General features: G+C 39.5%; 2 protein-coding genes across 7 annotated transcripts in view; one reads left to right on the top strand and one right to left on the bottom strand.

Annotated features, from left to right (window-relative positions):
* The window catches only part of cadm2b (cell adhesion molecule 2b), a 321622-nt gene that overhangs the window by 76144 nt on the left and 223617 nt on the right, over nt 1–21861 (bottom strand). For all 6 annotated transcript variants that reach the window (XM_007234491.4, XM_007234495.4, XM_007234493.4 and 3 more), the window contains exon 3: nt 7429–7578. In XM_007234491.4, the coding sequence (XP_007234553.1) occupies nt 7429–7578 (150 nt within the window). The remainder of the gene's footprint in view (nt 1–7428; nt 7579–21861) is intronic.
* Nucleotides 1–21861, top strand: part of bach1a (BTB and CNC homology 1, basic leucine zipper transcription factor 1 a) — a 251933-nt gene that overhangs the window by 101428 nt on the left and 128644 nt on the right. The gene's annotated exons all lie outside the window — the stretch shown is intronic.

Here is a 21861-nt window from a genome sequence, read left to right as displayed (position 1 = left end):
AAACAGCCTGAAAATGTTTTTAAAAAGCTCAGTTTTAATGTTCTACTAAAAAAAATGTTGGGTTTAAATCAGGCACGATCGTGCCTGTTTTTTTTTTTTTGGGCCCATCTATGCTCTTTCAATATCTGAAAAATATGGAGCTCACTACTCGAGGCAAACAGCTTTTATTTGGCACGTATTTGTTTGTAAATCATCAATGACAAAATGTATAATTCTTGTTTTTATGATGAATTGAGCTGAGATACAAAGATACAGAGTTATATTGGAGCTAGAATTGTGTAGCTCCGTGCACACGAATACAGGAGGTACAGGAGGTTCAGGTCACTCGAGACCAGACCATGCAGCCTTGAGACCACTTCAAAGCGCTGATCGTTCAGGTTCAATCCACAGGCCTAATTGTGGCCATTTTGTCCTTCTTGCTTTCGTTCTCTCTCTCTCTCTTTCTCTATCTCTGCTCCCTCTTTCTGAGAGTGGACTCTGTTATCGGGCAGCGTTCCCTCAGGAGCGGTTCACCACTCCAGCCGGCTGCTGACAAAGATGCTTTGGTCCCTCGGAGAGCGCGGCTTTAAACGATGCAATTTACATTATTTACCACACGGTGTTTTGTGGACTAGGGATGCGCTAAAGCAGCAGTGATTGTATTTCATCCCTTTAGATTTCAATCTGCACTCCTAGGCCTTGATACTAAGCAGTGCGGCTCAACTGGTGCATTTTTCTATTTTAAGGAAATCACTAGAATTTGCGGGATGTGAAAAATCCTCAGGGCTGTATCAAGGATATCTTCGAAGGAATTATGTGGTGTTTTGGCCACGGTGTGATCAGGGCTAAATGATCAGGGATAAAGAAGGCTAAACGCGTCTAAACTAAACTCTGAACAACTCCAACTCCAAAGTGCGTGACAGAATAAGTCTCTAAAAGACAGCCACAGCAGGCTGTGTGTTTCTGAAGCCTGTAGGCTTGTGATTCTGCCAGCACAACAAATGGCATCTCTTTGTCCCCATGTGTCTTATAGCACATCAATACGTGCTGCACGCCGCCGCTACTCTCCTCTACTGTCCATTTAATTACCCTCATATTCCACCACCAAAAAGCACAGTTGTCTCAATCAGTCTTTGGCACGGTCGGCGCTTCGCTGCGCCTCAGTGGTATAGATCACAGTCGGTCCAGATTTGACTTCGGCTTAACAGCAGCAAATCTGTCCTCGTGTCTACAAAGAATAAGAAAGTACGCGTCAGCTGCCAAGGCGAGGCTCGCGTCGAAAGAGTCTGGAAGTTTTGCCAGGTCGCCCGTCCCCTCCAGTGCGTGCCAGTGCGAGTTTTGAATCCTCTTGGACTCCGCCTCGCTGTCCCCCACAGCTAACGCGCTGGCTGTGCCAACATCTCACATCTGGATGCTTAAAAATACAAAGACGAGGAAAAAGCCTTGCGAGCTCAGTTCCTCTGGTGCGAGAAGAGAAAAGTGTGCCAAGAACAAGTGAAGACGGAGCTCAGCTCAGCATCGATTAGACCCATCATACCTTGCTGGAGCTTTGAGAGCGCGGAAAAGAGGCTATGTATAAAATTATCATTCAGCCAGAGTTTGGGTCATGCTATAAGCAAGTGATAATATGGGACTGGTGGTGGTGGTGTGGGGGAACTTCTGCTTTGAGGTAAAAGGCCAAACCCACTTTGATAGTTGGAGCGAGGAATGCTACTGTAGATATGGAATTGTAAGGATTGTGACAGGGTGGTAGGTGGTTGCAAAAAAAAGGTAGAAACCGGATTTATAGGACAACAGACTGAGACTGTTCAGTTCAGTTTATATTCCTTCATATTCTTCCATTCAAATTCTGTTATTTCATAATTCCATCTACGCCCTAGGTTCACACTACACCATTTAGCTCTCATTTATGAGTTGTCAACTGTTCTTGGAGCTTGCAAACAAAAGCCTCAGGTCTCAACATCTATCAGGTGTAATATCTGGGCCAGACAGTAAATCTTTTCGAAAATGCCTTCCAAGGTGGAGATTTCTGAACGGGGACGGGGAAAACGAAGCTTTACGAAAACGCTGATGTCACACAGCAAGCTTAGCCTGTTCAGAATGAGCCTGAAACAGAAACTGTTTCTGTTCTCTCTGCGATTTGTGGATTATTGACATGTCCAAAGCTTAATTTAAAGCACAGCGGAGGTAACCTTACTGAAATGCAGTTTTTTCCGATCCTCCTGTCTGGAGGTACAAACTTTACTGCGAATGAAGATTCTGGACAAGGCCTGGACATACAAGAACCTGGTGGGACAAATTTGAAAATGATGTAGTTGTAGCTGAGGAGTAGCTTGGAAATCTTCCGAATATCTAGAGAATCCCTGTTTATTTTAGCCTTTTTGAATGGGATGGCGTTTCCGTGTGGACGGGGAAATTTCTGAAAAAGCTGCTCGTCTGGACGAAGATATTTTTAAAAATGGAGACAAAAACCTCAGATTTTTAAAAAAATATCTGGATTTGTGTGGACGGGATCTAAATCTGAAGTTATTTCTCATCCAATTATCTTTTCTTTTCCTTCTCTGTTTTCACTGCAAATCAGCACACAGTCATTTCTTGATTTCTTTCACTTGATTCTGATATCTTATTTTATACTCTTAGTAAAAATGATGTCTTGTGCATGGCATTGTATCATTTCTTAGGTATATTTTCTGACTTTGGGAAGTCAACAAACTTGCTGTGGGTTCCTCGTGGTGAAAAATCGTGTAATTTGGGACCATCTGTTGCTGATCAGGTGTGTCGTAGGCAAACCATGACCACTAAAAGGTTCCCAATCAAAAGACAAAAGGCCATGTGGCATAAAGAGAACACTGAGCTAGTGTGTAGTAGTAGTGTGTATGTGGTATTTGTAATGCTACAGACGTGAGTCAGATGCTCGCGTTAAAAAAACAAACTGAGGCTTTATTACAGGGCACAAGAGAGAGAGAGAATGAGCCAAAACATCAGAGCTGAATCACAAAAAAAATCACGGAAACGAAACCATTAGCCAAAAGCAGCTTTTAATAAACCAGAAAATCACAGATGCAAACAGAGCAGAAGGGCTAGGCAAAAATGTGGTAAAAAAAAAATAAAGCAAACACAAGCACAAACAAAAAGTAAACGCTCAGTATTTTGCTGGAAAACAGTTAAAGTACTTCGAAAAATACATGACAAACAGACGGGTTTATATACATGAGTAAATGAGTAGCAGCTGAACCAAATTTAGTATCCCGGAGATGACGAACATGAGAGTGAGAGGGAATTGGAGGGAATTGACAGAATCACATGTAGCAACTTTACAATGGGACGTTTAAAACCACAAATTTTAAAACCACAAGGGGTTTATAATAAACACCATCTGGAGGTAATGTGGCAGTTTATCTGTGTGAGACCTAGCACAACTTCTAGAAGAGGTCAACAGGAGGGGTAAAAAGAAGCCGATACATTATAATACTGGGTAATTCAGTGATATCTACATTACATTACAGCTACAGGAACATTTGTGCAGCCTTGTTTTTTCACAGTTGGGCTTTTTTAGTGTAGCTTTGTGAGTGAAAATGCCATTGGGCTTTGTTTTGGATGTGATCCTGGGAAGAAGTGGCAGAAGCCTCAAAGGTTTTGAGTTTCGGCAAGAGAAAACAGTTGCGGCAGTGGGTTTTGTACAAGATTCAGAAACAAAGAGCTGTTGGCTCCTCACACTGAGGACGTCGCTTCCTTTTTTATTTGGACTGTCATGGCCGGTATGGACCTGCGCTCCCCAGTGAAATTCCGTTCACGGGTTGCTTGTAGGAATTGCGCGAATCCCGAACGTTACCAGTGAAAGTATCATGCTAACGTCCCGAGTGTGAGCGCAGAGTGTGAACAAAGCATTAAGTCTCAAGCTGTGGACAGAACACAAGCTTACACCACTGCCAGCACAGCTCCTGGTAACTGTAATGAAGAATAATGATGTATTAAAGAGACCATCTAATAAAGTTCTTCAGGCATCTGTGTGATTATGTGACTTCTTGTCAGGAAACATTAATAGGATTTTTTATATAAAGAATTGAAGGGAACCAGGGTGATATGTACTGACATGCCAAAAGTCATGGGATACCATACTAATTCTTATTCCAAGACTTTTGCCATGTTCCATAACTTGTGTGATATGAATGTAGGGCCTATTGCATTGAATATGGTTCAAATATTTTTAGAACATCCACATCATTTAACAGTTCTACAATGACATGCAAGACATGTCACAGGACAGGAACTAGTATTACGTCCCATGACTTTTGTCATGTCCTATGAAAGCTAATGAACCCTGACCTGTGAAATACAGCTCTGGAAAAATATAATCAAGAGAAAGATGGATGATCACAAGCCATCAAACCAAGCTGAACTGCTTGAATTTTTGCACCAAGTGTAGCATGAAGTTATCCAAAAGCAGTGTGTAAGACTGGTGGAGGAGAACATGCCAAGATGCATGAAAACTGTGATTGAAAAACAGGGTTATTCCACTAAATATTGATTTCTGAACTCTTAAAACTTTATGAATATGAACTTGTTTTCTTTGCATTATTCTAGAGGTGTAAAAGCTCTGCATCTTTTTTGTTATTTTATCCTTGTCTCATTTTCTGCAACTAAATGCTTTAAAGGACAATATTTTAATTTGAAATTTGGAAGAAATGTTGTTCAATAAATGTAGTTTATAGAATAAAACAACAATGTTCATTTTACTCAAACAGAAAATGAAGTGTTTTTTAATTTTTTTCCATAGCTGTATATGTTTGTGGCCTCAAGCATTGAATATGAATGTGATTTCTGCCAGAGTTGCTTGATAGCTCGCAAGGACAGTTCGAGCCAGATGCCACCAGTCACGATCATTACCACTCACTGTGCTGTCCACTGTGGGTGGTAATGCCTTCTACATCATATTTCTTATAACACCCACTTTCAGGCCTCACTTAAACTCTAATAATTCATGTCACCTTGCCATAAGCATGCTGGCCAGTGTTTAGACGTAACACTTCATGATCACATGACTCACATACTGCCATTCTATGACTTCTGGAACTTCTATGACTGACTGCAGATTCCTTTTAAATTCATTTTATGAGTTAGAAGCCAAACAAAACCTGTTCCAATCTTAAACTCAGTCATTTGCAGCTTTTCCAGACTTTTCCAGACCTTTTCAGACTTTGCAGATGAACTGGCTTCTGTAAATTCTTATTAATAAAGGCTGAGGTGAATTCTTAGTCCACGCGCAGTTAGGCTCATCCATATTTTAGCTTTAGATTAAAAAAAAAGTCAGAAAACTCGACAGACTGCAGAAGCTGCTTCCTTTGCAAAAAGCAAAGTAGAGAAACAGTGGTATTTGAAAGCTGCAGACTTTGCCAATACGCGCCCCTTGTCACTACTCTACCAAAGGGGGATGCGGTGAGAATCGTATATTTCCCATGGCGGAACAAAGATCTGAGCGCAGGAGAGAGGCGATACACGCTTCCAAATGTGAGAAATCATTTTCACAGTCACACACACACTCACTTGCACAAAGCCTTAAATGTCAGTGTTTGTGCTGCACCCTGTAGCAGGCTAATGAAGCTGCTCTTTTTCAGCAGAGAAACAGCTCGGATTCTGACAGAGCAGCCCAGCTAGAGCCCAACCTTCTCCAAAAACACTGAAAAGCTACCTGCTTACCTGCGTGAATTAAATGTGCACTGAAACACAGAGAGAGAGAGAGAGAGAGAGAGAGAGAGAGAGAAGCCTGAAATACACTGGCTTTCCTGCTGAACGCCATCCGACATTCACAGCTACAGAGTTGCTGCGCTCAGCTTCGTTAAAAAACCTGTGCCAGGTGTCGCTATAGACTCGGCTCCGTGCGACAAAGCCGCACGTATCATGAAGGAGAGCGGGATCAATCTCAGGAAAGGCCAGACACGGACAGCTTATGAGGCAAACATGATGACATACTGTACGTGACAACATAAATCCTACGGGTAGCGAGCGCTCTGTGCTCTGACAGTAAGCACACTTATACCAGACAATTCACTTTGATTCACACTGTGCTATGTAGAGGACACTGTGCCTTACTGTACTGTACATATATATTATATTTCAGAGTCATTTTGGAGCATGTTGTAAAAAGTTAAGCAAAAAAGGAGCAACATCAAAAAAATTTAAATGAATAAATGTATTTAATTTATCTTTAAATTCAAACTCACCAATAACTACAAAAGTAACGTATAAAAGGAACGTTTGGTTTTATTTATGCATTTATTATATTATTTTCTCTATTATTTTTTCTTCCTTAGTAATTCCATTAATTACCAGGGGCGTGGTAGTGGGGGGAAATAAAGTGGACCTGACTACCCAGGGCCCAATAGGGAGAGGGGCCCCTGAACTTTACTTCCACAGTACAAGGTGGAACAGCTGGGAAGGAGGGTCTAATATAATGGACAGTAAGTGGACACTGTGTTTAAAAAGTCCAGCAGCACTGCTGTTTCTGATCCACTCATACCAATGTAACACTCACTAACACACCGCCACCATATTAGTGTCACTGACAGTGCTGAGAATGACCCACCAAACAAATAACAGCTGATCCGTGGTGGTCCTGTGTCCTCTGAGATCCTGACCATTAAAAAAGAGGGTGAAAAATAAAAAAAGATGCAGAAAAACGTATACTTAAAAAAAAAGAAAAACTTATATATTAAACTATATAAAAAATATATAGAAAAATATAGAACTACATTAACTACAGGTCCTTCTATATGGTCAATGTGTTTGTGTGGTTGTGAGTGTAAGTGTGGCAGTTGAACATTTTAACACAGTGCATATACAGCTCTTGGAAAAAAAAAATGAGACCACTTAAAAATGATGAGTTTCTTTGATTTTACCAAATTGAAAACCTCTGGAATATAATCAAGAGGAAGAAGGATAATCACAAGCCATCAAACCAAGCTGAACTGCTTGAATTTTTGCACCAGGAGTGGCATAAAGTTATCAAAACCAAAAGCAGTGTGTAAGACTGGTGGAGGAGAACATGCCAAGAAGCATGAAAACTGTGATTAAAACCAGGTTTATTCCACCACCTTAAAACTTAATAAATATGAACTTGTTTTCTTTGTATTAGTTGAAGTCTGAAAGCTCTGCTCCTTTTTTGTCATTTTAGCGATTTCTCATTTTCTGCAAATAAACAGCAATATTTTTGGAGGGAATTTGGGATATATGTTGTTTACAGTAGTTTATAGAATAAAACAATAATGTTCATTTTACTCAAACATATACCTATAAATAGCAAAATCTGATTCAGAAACTAAAATGATCTCTTAATTTTTTCCAGAGCTGTACATAGTATTAGACACAGACCTGTAATACACAGACTCAATGATCACCAACTCAACAACACCCACAATAGAAAGGCTTTCAAAGCAGCCCGGCCCCACTGACCTTTCTTGTCCCCGAAGAAGAGCGTCTGCTGTGCAGGGTTTGACCACTGGAGGGAGGTGTTATCATTGTAATCCACACGGCAGGTCATGTTGGCCGTGCTGCCCTCCACTACCGTCACATTCTGGGTGATGGGAAACTGCCCCTGGCTGCCTGCAGCGGGATGAGGGAAAGAGGGAGGGGTCATAAATTAACCGCGCTGACAGCTGACATACAGCGCATCTAATAACTTACATTTTATAGTCTATAATCCTGCTGGAATCTTCCATTAAATGTAGCTCAGCAAATTAGACTTAGAGTAAATGATCGTCATCCGGGCTCCCTGTGGTGAGGAAGGCAAAGTGGTTAGTAAGTGACGCTCCGGGCTTAAACACTGAAGACACCAGGCGCAGTACGCAGTCTGCTCTTGTGGTGCAGCCTGAGAGGGGACGGTCAGGAATGAGTCAGACCATCTAGCACTGAACCGTGCTCAGCTGTGCACTTGAGACTGGTTCATTGTGAGCTGCAGCACTATGAGAGCCTGAAGATGACTTCTAGTGCACAGAAGTATCTTGGGGATGGAGGGAAATGACACACTGGTCATACAGTAAGTGAAGATCACTGGATTTGTAAGTCAGTGTCTCAGTCAGTGAGACTCCATTTCCTTAGTGTCAGTCAAACTGTTCCCTTAATGGGAAGAAAAGCAAAAAATACAGTACAGGTCAAAAGTTTGGACTATTTACATTGTAGATTCTCACTGAAGACATCGAAACTATATACACATGTGGAGTTTTATGTACTCAACAAAAAATGACCTGGCCTTCACAGTCACCTGACCTGAACCCAATCCTGATGGTTTGGGGTGAGCTGGAGGACAGAGTGAAGAAGGCAAAGGGGCAACAAATGCTACTTAACACCTCTGGGAACTCCTTCCTTCAAGACTGTTGGAAAACCATTTCAGGTGACTCTTCACCTCTTGAAGCTCATTGAGAGAATGATGCCAAGAGTGTGCAAAGCAGTAGTCAGAGCAAAGGGTGGCTATTTTGAAGAAACTAGAATATATACATATATACAGTTGTGGTCAAAAGTTTACATACACTTGTAAAAAAACATAATGTTATGGCTGTCTTGAGTTTTCAATAAGTTCTACAACTCTTATTTTTCTGTGATAGAGTGATCGGAACACATACATGTTTGTCACAAAAAACAGTCATAAAATTTGGTTCTTTCATAAATTTATTATGGGTCTGCTGAAAATGTCACCAAATCTGCTGGGTCAAAAATATACATACAGCAACATTAGTATTTGGTTACATGTCCCTTGGCCATTTTCACGGCAACTAGGCGCTTTTGGTAGCCATCCACAAGCTCCTGGCAAGCTTCAGGTCGAATGTTTGACCACTCTTCTTGACAGAATTGGTGCAGTTCAGCTAAATGTGATGGTTTTCTTGCATGAACCCGTTTCTTTAGCACTGTCCACATGTTCTCAATGGGGTTTAAGTCAGGACTTTGGGAAGGCCATTCTAAAACCTTAATTCTAGCCTGGTTTAGCCATTCCTTTACCACTTTTGATGTGTGTTTTGGGTCATTGTCTTGTTGGAACACCCAACTGCGCCCAAGACCCAACCTTCGGACTGATGGTTTTAAGTTTTCCTGCAGAATTTGGAGGTAATCCTCCTTCTTCATTATCCCATTTACTTTCTGCAAAGAACCAGTTCCACTGGCAGCAAAACATCCCCAGAGCATAATACTACCACCACCATGCTTGACAGTAGGCATGGTGTTCCTGGGATTAAAGGCCTCACCTTTTCTCCTCCAAACATATTGCTGGGTGTTGTGGCCAAACAGCTCAATTTTTGTTTCGTCTGACCAGAGAACTTTCCTCCAGAAGGTTTTATCTTTGTCCATGTGATCAGCAGCAAACTTCAGCCGAGTCTTAAGGTGCCTTTTCTGGAGCAAGGGCTTCTTTCTTGCACGGCAGCCTCTCAGTCCATGGCGATGTAAAACACGCTTGACTGTGGAGACTGACACCTGTGTTCCATCAGCTTCCAAATCCTTGCAGACCTGCTTCTTGGTGATTCTTGGTTGACTCTTGACCATCCTGACCAATCTCCTCTCGGCAGCATGTGATAGCTTGCGTTTTCTTCCTGATCGTGGAAGTGACACAACTGTTCCATGCACTTTATACTTGCGTATAATTGTCTGCACAGTTGCTCTTGGGACCTGTAGCTGCTTTGAAATGGCTCCAAGTGACTTCCCTGACTTGTTCAAGTCAATAATCCGCTTTTTCAGATCCACACTGAGTTCCTTTGACTTTCCCATTGTAGCTTTTGTAGCTGAGTCTAATCACTGGGTCAAATGAGCCCTATTTAAATGGGCTCATGAGAAGTCAACAGCTGTAGTCAATCAGAATCACTTACAAGAAGTGAAGAGGCCATGACATGAAGCTAATTTGATTGACACAACTCGCTACATCACCAAAATTGACAAATTTTGTTGCTGTATGTATATTTTTGACCCAGCAGATTTGGTGACATTTTCAGCAGACCCATAATAAATTTATGAAAGAACCAAATTTTATGACTGTTTTTTGTGACAAACATGTATGTGTTCCGATCACTCTATCACAGAAAAATAAGAGTTGTAGAACTTATTGAAAACTCAAGACAGCCATAACATTATGTTTTTTTACAAGTGTATGTAAACTTTTGACCACAACTGTATATATATTTTTCAGTTATTTCACCTTTTTTGTTAAGTACATAAAACTCCACATGTGTTCATTCATAGTTTTGATGCTTCAGTGAGAATCTACAATGTAAATAATAGTCATGAAAATAAAGAAAACGCATTAAAAAAGAGAAGGTGTGTCCAAACTTTTGGCCTGTACTGTACGTCCATAAAACATGGCTGTGCATTTCTCTATTCAAACTCTTTGGGCCCTATTTTAGCGAGCTATAGTGCACAAGTCAATTGTGTATTGCACAGTGTGATTTAGGGCATGTTGTGTCGGCATTTCGTATCGTTAAGGCACAAAAAATACTCCTTGAATGTCTCAAAATGTGCAGTAGACCAAAACTATAGCTGCACGATATTGAAAAAAAAATTACAAAAATATTAAACAATGTAGGGCTCATGATGTCACCAGCCCCCCTCCTGTGTATCTACTTCTTGTGTCAAGAATCAAAGCGTTGCAACATAACATGCTGGATTTAATTGCCTTAAGTGACCTTTAATGTCCTGTGATGTGACTATTGTGCATGTGCTCATCGCGATGACGATGCTTAAACGATATAGTGTGCAGCCCTAGCATGAAGTAGTTCTCTTAATTAATCAATCAATTAACTGTGTGGGGCTTTTGGGCATCTTAGTAGATGATACTGACCTGAATGTTCATGCTGTGAAGGTAAGTCAGCAGCTTATTTAAGGGAAAAGCAATGTTATTTTATTCTTTATTTTTGCACAGTGCACCATGTCCCTGTGTGTGTGTGTGTGTGTGTGTGTGTGTGTGTGTGTGTGCAGTACAGGAGCAGGGATGTACTTGGACCGGGAGAATGCAACATGCACAGCACTCCTGGTCCTGCATAGGTAAGATAGGATTGGGAGTCTGATTGTTGACTGTTGTCAGGGTTTAAATCAGTCAGTAGCGCACCAGTGTTTTTCCTGTTTCCAAGATACAAACACACCAGAAAATTACGTGAACTCACGTCACTTCCAGACCACCACGCCCATCATATATTTCTAAACTCTGATGCTATATTAATAGTGCAGGCTCAAAGTGTAAAAATAGACTGTTGACGCGGTGTAAGATAGCAACAAGCATCGCAACAAGCATTGCACAGGGTGTACGATAGGGCCTTTCTCTTACTCTCTCTTTCTTTTTATTTCTCTCTCCTTCTTCGCCTCTCTCACATGAAAAGTTTGATCACCTTATCAATCACGACAAACTTTTTGACAGTTCAGGGGAACTGTGGAGGTCAAGATGAGAAATGCATGACTGAAAACTGCTTGTATGCTGAAAGGCCTCTGAAAAACTCAATAAACTCTGCCAAATGTTCAAAGAGTCAAAAGTGGTGGTGAACTGTTCCACAAACATCATCATCTGTATGAAAGCATGCTAAAGAGAAGTATTTGAAACAAGGGCTGTAGCAGCTGCATTTCACAAAAAGAACACCTTGCCAACTGTGAAACATGGGGGTGAATGAATCATGCATTCGGGTTGTGTTTGCAATACTGCAAGGTTGGGAGAAAAAAAATATTCTACAAAATTGCAGCTGGATACTGGATGCAAATTACAAATAGCTGAAGCTAAAAGTAGAATGGCTTTCATAACAGGATAATATTTTATCATATTATCAAAACCAACATGGACTACCTAAAAATACACAAACTAAAGCTTCCTGAATAGGAGCTAATCACAGTTACGTGATCTAATAATCTGTATAATCTCTAAAATTGCGAACAGATCTTAAAACAAGCTGTGCAGCAAAACGATCTAAGAATATCTCAGAACTAGAGGCTTTTTGCAATGAAAAGTGGGGGGTAAAAAACACTTTTAAGCTGTTACAATCAGCATGTGCAATTTGTGATTTTTGCCAAAGGGGGTGTTACTAAGTCTGTAGGGTTCCAAAACTTTATTTATTTATATTTTATTTATTTATTTATTTTAATAAAGTAACAGTACCAAAGGATTTGCTGAAAATGTTGTGTTTTGTGTCTGATTTGACACAGAGGCAGAAAAAAAACCTGACAAATTCTGTGCCCACAATAATTTTCACTTGTCCAATGGTTCCAGCTTTCGCAATTGGAGCTTAGTTTTTTTTGTCTGATACAGTGATGAGGGGAAAGAGAGAGCAAGGCCAATTGTGCTCTCTCAGGGTTCCGGCAGCTGATGGCAAGCTGCATGACCAGGATTCGAACAAGCGATCTCCAGATCATAGTGGCAGTGCTTTAGACCGCTGGACCACTCGGCACCCCTAAAAGAACTAATCTCTATACTGTTTTCCCATAATAGATTTGAATTTATTTTTTATTAGAAGCCAACAAAACATTTCAATAATTGTCTTTAAAAACACATAACTCTTTGAATAAGACTGTGCATATATCAGTGATGTATGTGTGTGTGTGTGTGTGTGTGTGTGTGTAAGCGCATGCATGTGTGCACATTAATGCCAAAATGAAACCTCGCCTGAAAGATAATTCATCTTCCCTCTCATTACCACAGCATGAGGGCACTTCACAAATACTGAACTTTAATTTTCCTTGGCCCCAAAAAAAACGAAGGCTGACAGACATACCAATCACACAGAAATCAAAATCATTTTACCTCTCACATTAGATCCCATTTAATCTTCTGCTGACTTGGAGCCTTGGAGCTAGCATGAAAAGGAAACTGATCAGATAAGCGCGCCTTTCATTCCTCGGGCTTCACTCATAAGTGGTTAGTAGGAAAAAAATAAAAAAGCGTACACTTGCTCAGTTGACTTACGCGTTCTGAAGGGCTATCAGTAGATCTATGATGACTTCATACTGGATAAAAGTTGATGGCTGTATTTCGTACTCTGCTCAGGTCTGCATTCTACCAATATAACAAAATTTTACCTACGCTTTACTGAAGTGCCAAAAGTCACGGGATGAAGTGTTACCTCAGGGGGTGGCTTGGGAACACCGAGATACCCTTATACAGTACAATTTGTGAGGTGTAATCTTGTGAGCGAGACTGAATACTGCACTAGCTAGTAGGGGTGGGCAATATTATATCGTATACAATATATCGTGACACGGAAATATCATGATATTAAAAATCCATATCGTGATAATAGGGCTGTTCTTTCTTAAAAGTAGTCTATTAAATACTCTGAAGCTTTAGGTGTATTTATTGTATAATTGTTTTAGTTTGCAGTTTATATGCATGCACTAAATATTCTGCAATATTATTTGCTACATTATATTATTTTATGCTATATTATTAATTTTGCCACATTATGATTATTCTGTTATACTATTATACTATATTCCTGAAATTAATGAATTATTTTAGTTTTTTCTATATCGCCAAGTATATAGTTATTGCAAAAATATCCTGAAATATCGTGATATTATTTTAGAGCCATATCGCCCACCCCTACTAGCTAGTGCATTCATGATAAGGTAATGCGAATAAACATACATTTTTTTTTTAGACTGCAAGAATGCAAGAAGGAATATTTTATAATCTATAATTTAACAACATAATGTTGGCATCTGAAAGCAGCAAAGACAGTGTGTAAAGTCACATTCTTTTAAAGACTTTTAAGGTGGAAGCTGGTGATTGGTCGAAAAACACTGTTAGTGATATAGCAATAGAGTCTCCTAGTAGAACTTTCTAAAGTTGTGTGGGCATTTAACATTCCTCAATCCACAGTGTAACTGGTATAATGGGAATGAATATGTTATAGTAGGCATTACCACCCACAGTGGACAGGAGCGCATTTGGTAACGCTTTATAATACAGCCTGTGTTTTAGAGGGTAAGTACTGTGTACTTACAGCGCAAGAACAGTAAAAATCAGGTGAGGTGTGGGTTTATTAAGCATTAATATAAAACTGTGTGGTTTCTGTGTATTAATGAATACATTTTCTTTAAAATCTCAGCATTCCTGATTGTGTTATTGAAGATATATAAATATTATTGTATTTTAGTCTTGACATTAAAAATATTTTTAGCTGCTCCACCCTTTTAAAAGCATAGATCAAATTCTCATCTTCTTTTTCAAACTCATAAAATGATTAGAATAATAATGATTCCTTAGAGTGTTTGGAATAAAGCCTTTATAACTGCCATAAACAAAGGGCAAAATAATTATATATTATTTTATATGAAAATTGCACAGCAAGTTTAGGGAAATTGCAGGTTCTCCTGTGCTTTATTTGTACCTACATTTAAGTACGAGTAGGACCCCATATTATATATATATATATAGTATTTTGTATATATACTGATACATAGAGAACAGTTACACCATAAGTGTTGGAAAAGTAGGTAAGGTAAGTTTCAGAAAGTTACCTAGTTGTTACTACACTGGTTACACGCTTGTTGTAGTTTATTTATACATACAGTTAAAGTGTCATACCTTAGCCTGTGTCTTTCTTGGGTCCTTCCTGTTCCTGCCCTCTGTTTTCCTGTCTTGTGTTCCTAGCCATGTGCTTTTTTGAGCACATGGCATTGTTTTGCTTATTCTTCTGTCTCCGCCCCAGCCCCGCCCTAGCCATTAATGTTGTAACCTCTTGTCTCATTTGTAACCCCGCCCCCTAATAGCTTCCACAGGTGTCCCTTATGTTTGCCTGAGTATATATACCCCATGTGCTCCCTTTGTTCCCTGTCGTGCTTTTTGTTTCAAATGAGATCCAGACAGTAACAGGACGAGGTTAAACAAAAAGCACAGAGGGCAGGAGCAGGAAGGACCCAAAAAGGAAAAAACACTAGACAGACACAGGCTATGGTGTGACAAAAGTACCTGTAGGACCCGGTAGGTATTTTGAACGACTGGTTCATCAGGAGAAGTTACACCGTAAGTAAAGAGAACTTACCCTGTAAAACACAGGCTGTATTATAAAGCGTTACTGCGCATTTATATTTTACATTAGCATCTTACGGCATTTAGCTGTTTTTTTTTTATCTAGAGCGACTTACAAGTTATTCCTGTTAAAGACGAAGAGCCAATATAGTGTTAGGAGTCTTTCCCAAGGACTCTAATAGGTGGAGCACAGCATAGTGGGTAGGTTACCCAGACCTGGAATTGAACCCCAGTCCCCCACATGGTAGCTCACTCCACTGCACCACACCAACAAAGCAATGCAGAATTCTTTAGCTTTCAAGAGACATATCAGAATATAGACACTGTTTTATCCTCAGAAGAAGCAATTTGAAATAGACTGCGATCAGAATCTATTTTGCTATCTTCAGGCAGCTCTGAGAATCACTACAGATCTGGTCAAGAGCAATACTGTCTCCATCACGACACCTAAAAATAAATATTCAGTTTAATACACAAGTATACTTATACCTACACCCACATTCACACACACACAATCACATACAAACAAACACACACAACATCATTGCTGTGAGTTGTGTTGTAAACTTTAATATAGTGGGTAAAGACTGCACATCAGTCCAGATTGAAAATGGGAGGTGATATCGGTGGGTAATGAATTGAGATGAGACCTTTTCCCTCTGAGTGCTTTGCAGTTTATTTGTTAGCTTTTTGGTTGTGCCTGCAGCCTACAGTTTATTCTACCATGGTTTGCTCCACTGCCTTCTGGCCATTCATCAAGGCCTAGATTTCCATTATGTGGCTCAGTCAGCTGAAACAGAAAAAAGCTTTGGGGCTGCATGGCTCATTCTTTCAGCCCCTGATTTCTGCTCCTTTCTGCTCAGCAGACGCTGTGAAGACATGTTGACTTCATGATATAACGCTGAGATACAGTCCAGTGCTCCGTAAGCACTGGGACAGTCGAGTCAAAACTGTTCTTTTTATGCACTCTCAGGTTATATCCTTGTATATCCTTATAAATGATTTGAAATTTGTATGATTTGAAACTGCTCGGCAGAAAACATTCTATTAGCAATGTAATATTGGGTAAAGCAGTGTGTAAGACTGGTGGAGGAGAACACGCCAAGATGCATGTGCCAAGAAGAATGTTATTCCACCAAATATTGATTTCTGAACTCTTAAAACTTTATGAATATAAACTTGTTTTCTTTGCATTATTTGAGCATTTTTGACGAATTGACATTTTGTCATTTTTTTGTTTTATCCCGCTTTTCTCCTTAATTTAGCTATTCCAAACACTCTCCCTCTCTACTCTCTACTCTCCCTATCACTAGTGATGCCCCAACACCAGGAGGGTGAAGACTAGCACATGCCTCCTCCAATACATGTGAATTCAACCACCGCCCCTTTTCAAACTGCTGCCGATGCAGCATTGCCGAGTAGCATCACAGCGCACTCTGAGGAAAGCGCAGCAACTCGGTTCTGATACATCAGCTCACAGACGACTTGTGCTGATCGACATCACCATTTGGAGTGATGAGGGGAGAGAGCGCCATCTACCCAGAGAGAGCAAAGCCAATTGTGCTCTCTCAGGGCTCTGACAGCTGATGGCAAGCTACATACATTCTTTCATTTTAGGGCATTTTCACACCAGAAAGCCTGGACCACAATCTTAACCTTGGTTTATGTCTTTGTTATATTGTGTGTTTTTGGTTTGGTTAGTTTTGGTTTCACACTGCAGTTTAGTTGGTGGTAACTCTTGGTCTTCCTTTCCTGAGGTGGTCCTGATGAGAGCCGCTTTCATCATAACATTTTTAATGGCCTTTGTGACTGCACTTACTTTCTTTTCTCTTTCTTTAATAGTCAAAAATTTTCGTATTGACTGAGCTTCATTTCTTAAAGAACTTTTTTCTTTACTTATAGATGGCCATAATATGGATTAGAACATTACTCAAATAGAGATTTTCACTGTAAACCTGTAACTCTACCTCTTCATAACTTTACAACTGATGCTCTCAAACACATTATTAATAGGCAAGAAATTCAAGTAATTAACTCTTGATAAGTTCAGCACAGCTGTTAACTGAAAGCTGATCATTCCAGGTGACTCTTCCTCATCAAGCTGTCAGAGACATTCCAGCCAAGATGTGCAAAGCTGTCATCTAAGCAAGAGGTGATTTCTTAAATCTACAATGCAAAACATTTTTAAATAATAAAAAAATATATATATTGAATTTAAGGTGTGTGCAAACTTTTGACTGGTACAGTACATTATTTTTTTTACAATAAGTTTTACATCCTTCATCCCTATGTCTAATAAAACAGTATAAATAATTAAATTAAGAGAGTATTAATGTTGTGTTAAGCAGCAGAGAGATATCCAGCTTCAGAAAGTAACAAGCCAAAATAAATCAGAGAGTAAATAAGTATAATCACTTTAATAACTTTACTAATCCGAAATAATCTTAAATAAAAAATCACTGAAAATGTCATTACAGTCAGCACAGAATACACCCACAGGTAATGGCTCAACAAAGTGAATCAACACTAATGCCATAGGAACGAGATCTTTTTTATAGCATCTGTGGTGAGGCTACCTACACACAACAGATAATTAGCACGCTAGCAAGTCATCAGAAAGACGCGGACATGAAAAATGTGAAAATGTTGCTGAAGCAAAAGTCAAGCAGAACACCACTTGGTGCTCTATAAATAACTGATTCTGATTGGTTAGGTAATTGGCTGATGTACAGTATGTTGTCACATCTAGTGAGGTCAAAGGGTTTAAACAGAGGTTTAAATAGCTTGGTGGCCAATTATCGATTTTCTGCAGCTGCTGTAATAATCTTAATAAATATAGTTCATCATTTCATGATTAAAAAATATATACTCACTCTGATAATGTGAAAGTGAAATAACATACAGCTCTAGAAAAAAATGAAGAGACCACTTCAGTTTCTGAATCAGTTTCTCTGATTTTGCTATTTATAGGTATATTTTTGAGTAAAATGAACGTTGTTGTTTTATTCTATAAACCACAGACAACATTTCGCCCAAATTCTAGATAAAAATATTGTCATTTACAGCATTTATTTGCCAAAAAGGAAAATAGCTGAAATAGCAAAAAAGATGCAGAGCTTTCAGACCTCAAGTAATGCAAAGAAAACAAGTTCATATTCATAAAGTTTTAAGAGTTCAGAAATCAATATTTGGTGGAATAACCCTGGTTTTTAATCACAGTTTTAATGCATCTTGGCATGTTTTCTTCTCCACCAGTCTTACACACTGCTTTTGGATAACTTAATGCCACTGCTGGTGCAAAAACCAAGCAATTCAGCTTGGTTTGATGGCTTGTGATCATTCATCTTCCTTCCAGAGGTTTTCAATTTGGTAAAATCAAAGAAACTCATAATTTTTAGGTGGTATTTAAAGAGCTGTATTTAAAGTTGTGAGGTGTTCTCTTGTGAGTGAGGCTGCACACTGGGCTGCATTCTCGTGACGAGGTGATGTAATTTGATGTGAGTTTGAGCAAGGACTGATAGTAGGTGCCAGATGAAAGAGAGATTTAATTTGTCTAAAGTTGTAAAGGTATTTAACATTCCTTGATCCACAGTGTCACATGTGTACTGGGAATATGAAGCCTGTCATGATCATTACCACCCACAGCGCTGTCCACCATGGGCGGTAATGATCATGAGCGGATGCATCTGGCCAGAATTGTCCGTGTGAACCCACAAGCGACTCTGGCAGAACTCTACGTGCCACATTCAATGCAGGAGGTCCCACAGGCTTATCCTTCAGGTCAGTGCAGCGTTCCTTGGCTTCTGTAGAACACAGCAAAAGTCATGGGACAATATACTAGTGCTAGTAGGAGAAAGAATTAGCCAGTCTAGAGAAAAAAGATTTAAAACACTGTTCATAGATTGAGATATAGTGAATATAAAATAATAAATGTGGCTCTGGTATTGTTCTTAATTAGTGAATGTTAGTCTAAACTAGATCTGCTGTTTGAAACCAAGTATAATCATATAATAATTGTTCTTACTGGAAATAATATTGTTTTTATGTCTTGCTGAGGATTCAAATAGTGGTCTACTTAAACAAGCTATTTAAAAATGTGAGGACACATATACGTAAAGCCAGTTTTGGTATCTCAGATAAGAACCACAGGGTGAAAGACTGAAATCCCCATGTGCCACATCAGGTAAAAAGATCCTGACCTGCATATTCTAGAAACACCTGACCTGCATATCAATGGCATAGGCCAGTGCTTTATTGGGAGAGTGGTTGTCTTGGCTAATTAACCAGAGTCTTGCTTTTATACAGCACAGGGTGTAAATGTCTGGGGCGAATAGATAAAAATAGGCATTTTCTTTTCTTTCCTGAAATGTTTAACTCCTCTTTACCACATTTAACAACACACAGTTTACCATATATCATATATGCATGCTGCACATGAAACTCTTCTTCAGTTTCAACAGTCTGCAGTAGCTTGTAAAAGAAAATGTTCAGAAAAACAAGTTGATCAAAGAGATGTTAGGTGTCTATGTCAACCCATGAGTTCATGGCCTCGCCCACCTTGGCTCGGGACCGCCCACAGACAGATCTAAATCCAGGCTGCAGCAGAGCCGACACTGTCTCGTCAGCTAAAGAGCTAACAGTGATGTTTACACCGGCTTGTAAGCGTTTAAATTGGATCTCCGGTTGATTCTGCATTTTCCAGAGACCTTAAATTAACTGTGGGGGTTGGGGAAAGCAGGTTGTGTTCTTTGCTGCAGTGCTGTTAGCCAATCAGAGGCGATATGTATGTTTGCATGTATGACTATTCATGAGCAAGAACCGAAATCCTGTTATTTTTCAGAGACCACTAATTCGGTATATTAAAGCAGTGCTATACAGAAACACCGGAGCACTTCTTTTCACAAAAAAAAAGGCTCACATGGGATTCATTCATACTAGAGGCCACAACAAGACATTTTAAAATGAATGAAAAAACGATGGAATAAGATCATTTGGTCGTTAACAGACACTTTTTAATGAATTCTTATAGGAGAGTTTTGGTCACAAAATGTGTGTACTGTATGTACACTATTGCAATTATCCAGAAGCTGTGATGGTTATAATGCTGTTGTTAAAAGGTTTAATGTTTTAATAGAGCTGTAGTAAAGGAAGAACACGCACAACAATAGTGCTGACTCAGTCAGTCACTCAGTACCACAGAAAAACACTCCAACACTTAATTCTGAGCCAAACAGGAAATTGAGAAAAGGCTTGGTTACTTCCAGACAAATGTATTATGTGATCAGTGACCTAGATTTGCAGTCCAGCTGAATGCCCTGTCTTGAGCAAATAGAAGCCTACACATAATCTTAGTAAGACAATAATCTATTCTCCGTTTCCAGCTTATGTGACACACCATCATGTTCTGCTAGGAACGCTGCCCAGTCTCACCCTGTACAATCTCATAGCTGTGTGATAAAGAGTTCGGCAGCCAGGCTAAGCTTCCAGCAGTCTAATACTCTCCCTTCTGCTGTAATGTCGATATCTGTCATTCTTAACTGATGCAGTGAAATTCCATTTATTAGTCGCAGCAAGTATCAGGGCAAAGGCAAGTCACACTGCTCCTGACCTAACAGTGCAAATCCCATCACATTCAATCCTATATAAACAGATATATTACAGTGTTACAACTACTGATTGATATAAAGTCACTGTACTGAATTATTATTATTTTCGTAAATGTTACGTGATTTTAAATATTTTTTCTGAATATAGATATTGAGTGGTGACTGATGTCCTTTACTTAATGAATTGAACTGTGAACATAATTGTTCCTAAATGGGTCTTGGCTTGGACATACAGCTCTGGAAAAAAAAAATCAGAGACCACTTTAGTTTCTGAATCAGTTTCTCTGATGTTGCTATTTATAGCTATATGTTTGATTAAAATGAACATTGTTGTTTTATTCTATAAACTACAGACAACATTTCTCCCAAATTCCAAATAAAAATACTGTCATTTAGAGCATTTATTTGCAATAATTGAAAGATGGTCAAATAAACAAAAAAGATGCAGAGCTTTCAGACCTCAAATAATGCAAAGAAAACAAGTTCATATTCATAAAGTGTACATTTGCTATACATTTAGATTCATTAATCACAGAGCTTGTCATTCATTGGATTAATGCTTTGAATTGCTGGATGGCACTAATACATACATACACATGGTTATACTTCAGAAAAGCATGTGGTTTATGGGGTTAAACAGATTTCCATGAATACATGGAGGAATGACATGGCACAATGAAGCGCTGCCACTATGATCAGGAGATTGCAGGTTCGAATCCTGATTATGTAGCTTGCCATCGGCTACTGGAGCCCTGAGAGAGCACAATTGGCCTTGCTTTCTCTGGGTGGGTAGATGGCGCTCTCTCCACACATCACTCCAAAGTGCAGCACGAGGCATCTGTGAGCTGATGTATCAGGAACCGAGTCGCTGCGCTTTCCTCCGAGTGCTGTGTGATGCTACTCGGCAATGCTGCATCATTCACATGTATTGGAGGAGGCATGTGCTAGTCTTCACCCTTCTGGTGTTGGGGCATCACTAGTGAGTGGGTTGGGTGATTAGTCGTGTATATTGGGGAGAAAATGGGAAAAAATTAGAAATAAAATTATAAAGAATGTCTTCAAAACGTCCTCAGCTACTGCTAGAGCCAAATCCTCTAACCTGTAATGGAATCAGTGCGCCTACAATTAGACGGAAGCCATTTGAAGCTATTAGGGCAGGAGGTGAGTCAGTGGCTGGTGCTTGATGTTGTCTGCCTGGGAGTTCAATAATAATAATCACGCATCTTTTTCCATTTTCATTTAGGAGAAACAGCAAGTGGACACTTTGAAAGTGAGACTCAATTTAATTCGGCCTTG

Source organism: Astyanax mexicanus, chromosome 18, assembly GCF_023375975.1.
Source record: "Astyanax mexicanus isolate ESR-SI-001 chromosome 18, AstMex3_surface, whole genome shotgun sequence".
In the NCBI taxonomy this organism is placed as follows: domain Eukaryota; kingdom Metazoa; phylum Chordata; class Actinopteri; order Characiformes; family Acestrorhamphidae; genus Astyanax; species Astyanax mexicanus.
The sequence above is the reverse complement of the archived record's forward strand: the minus strand, read 5'-3'. Positions and strand labels throughout refer to the sequence as shown.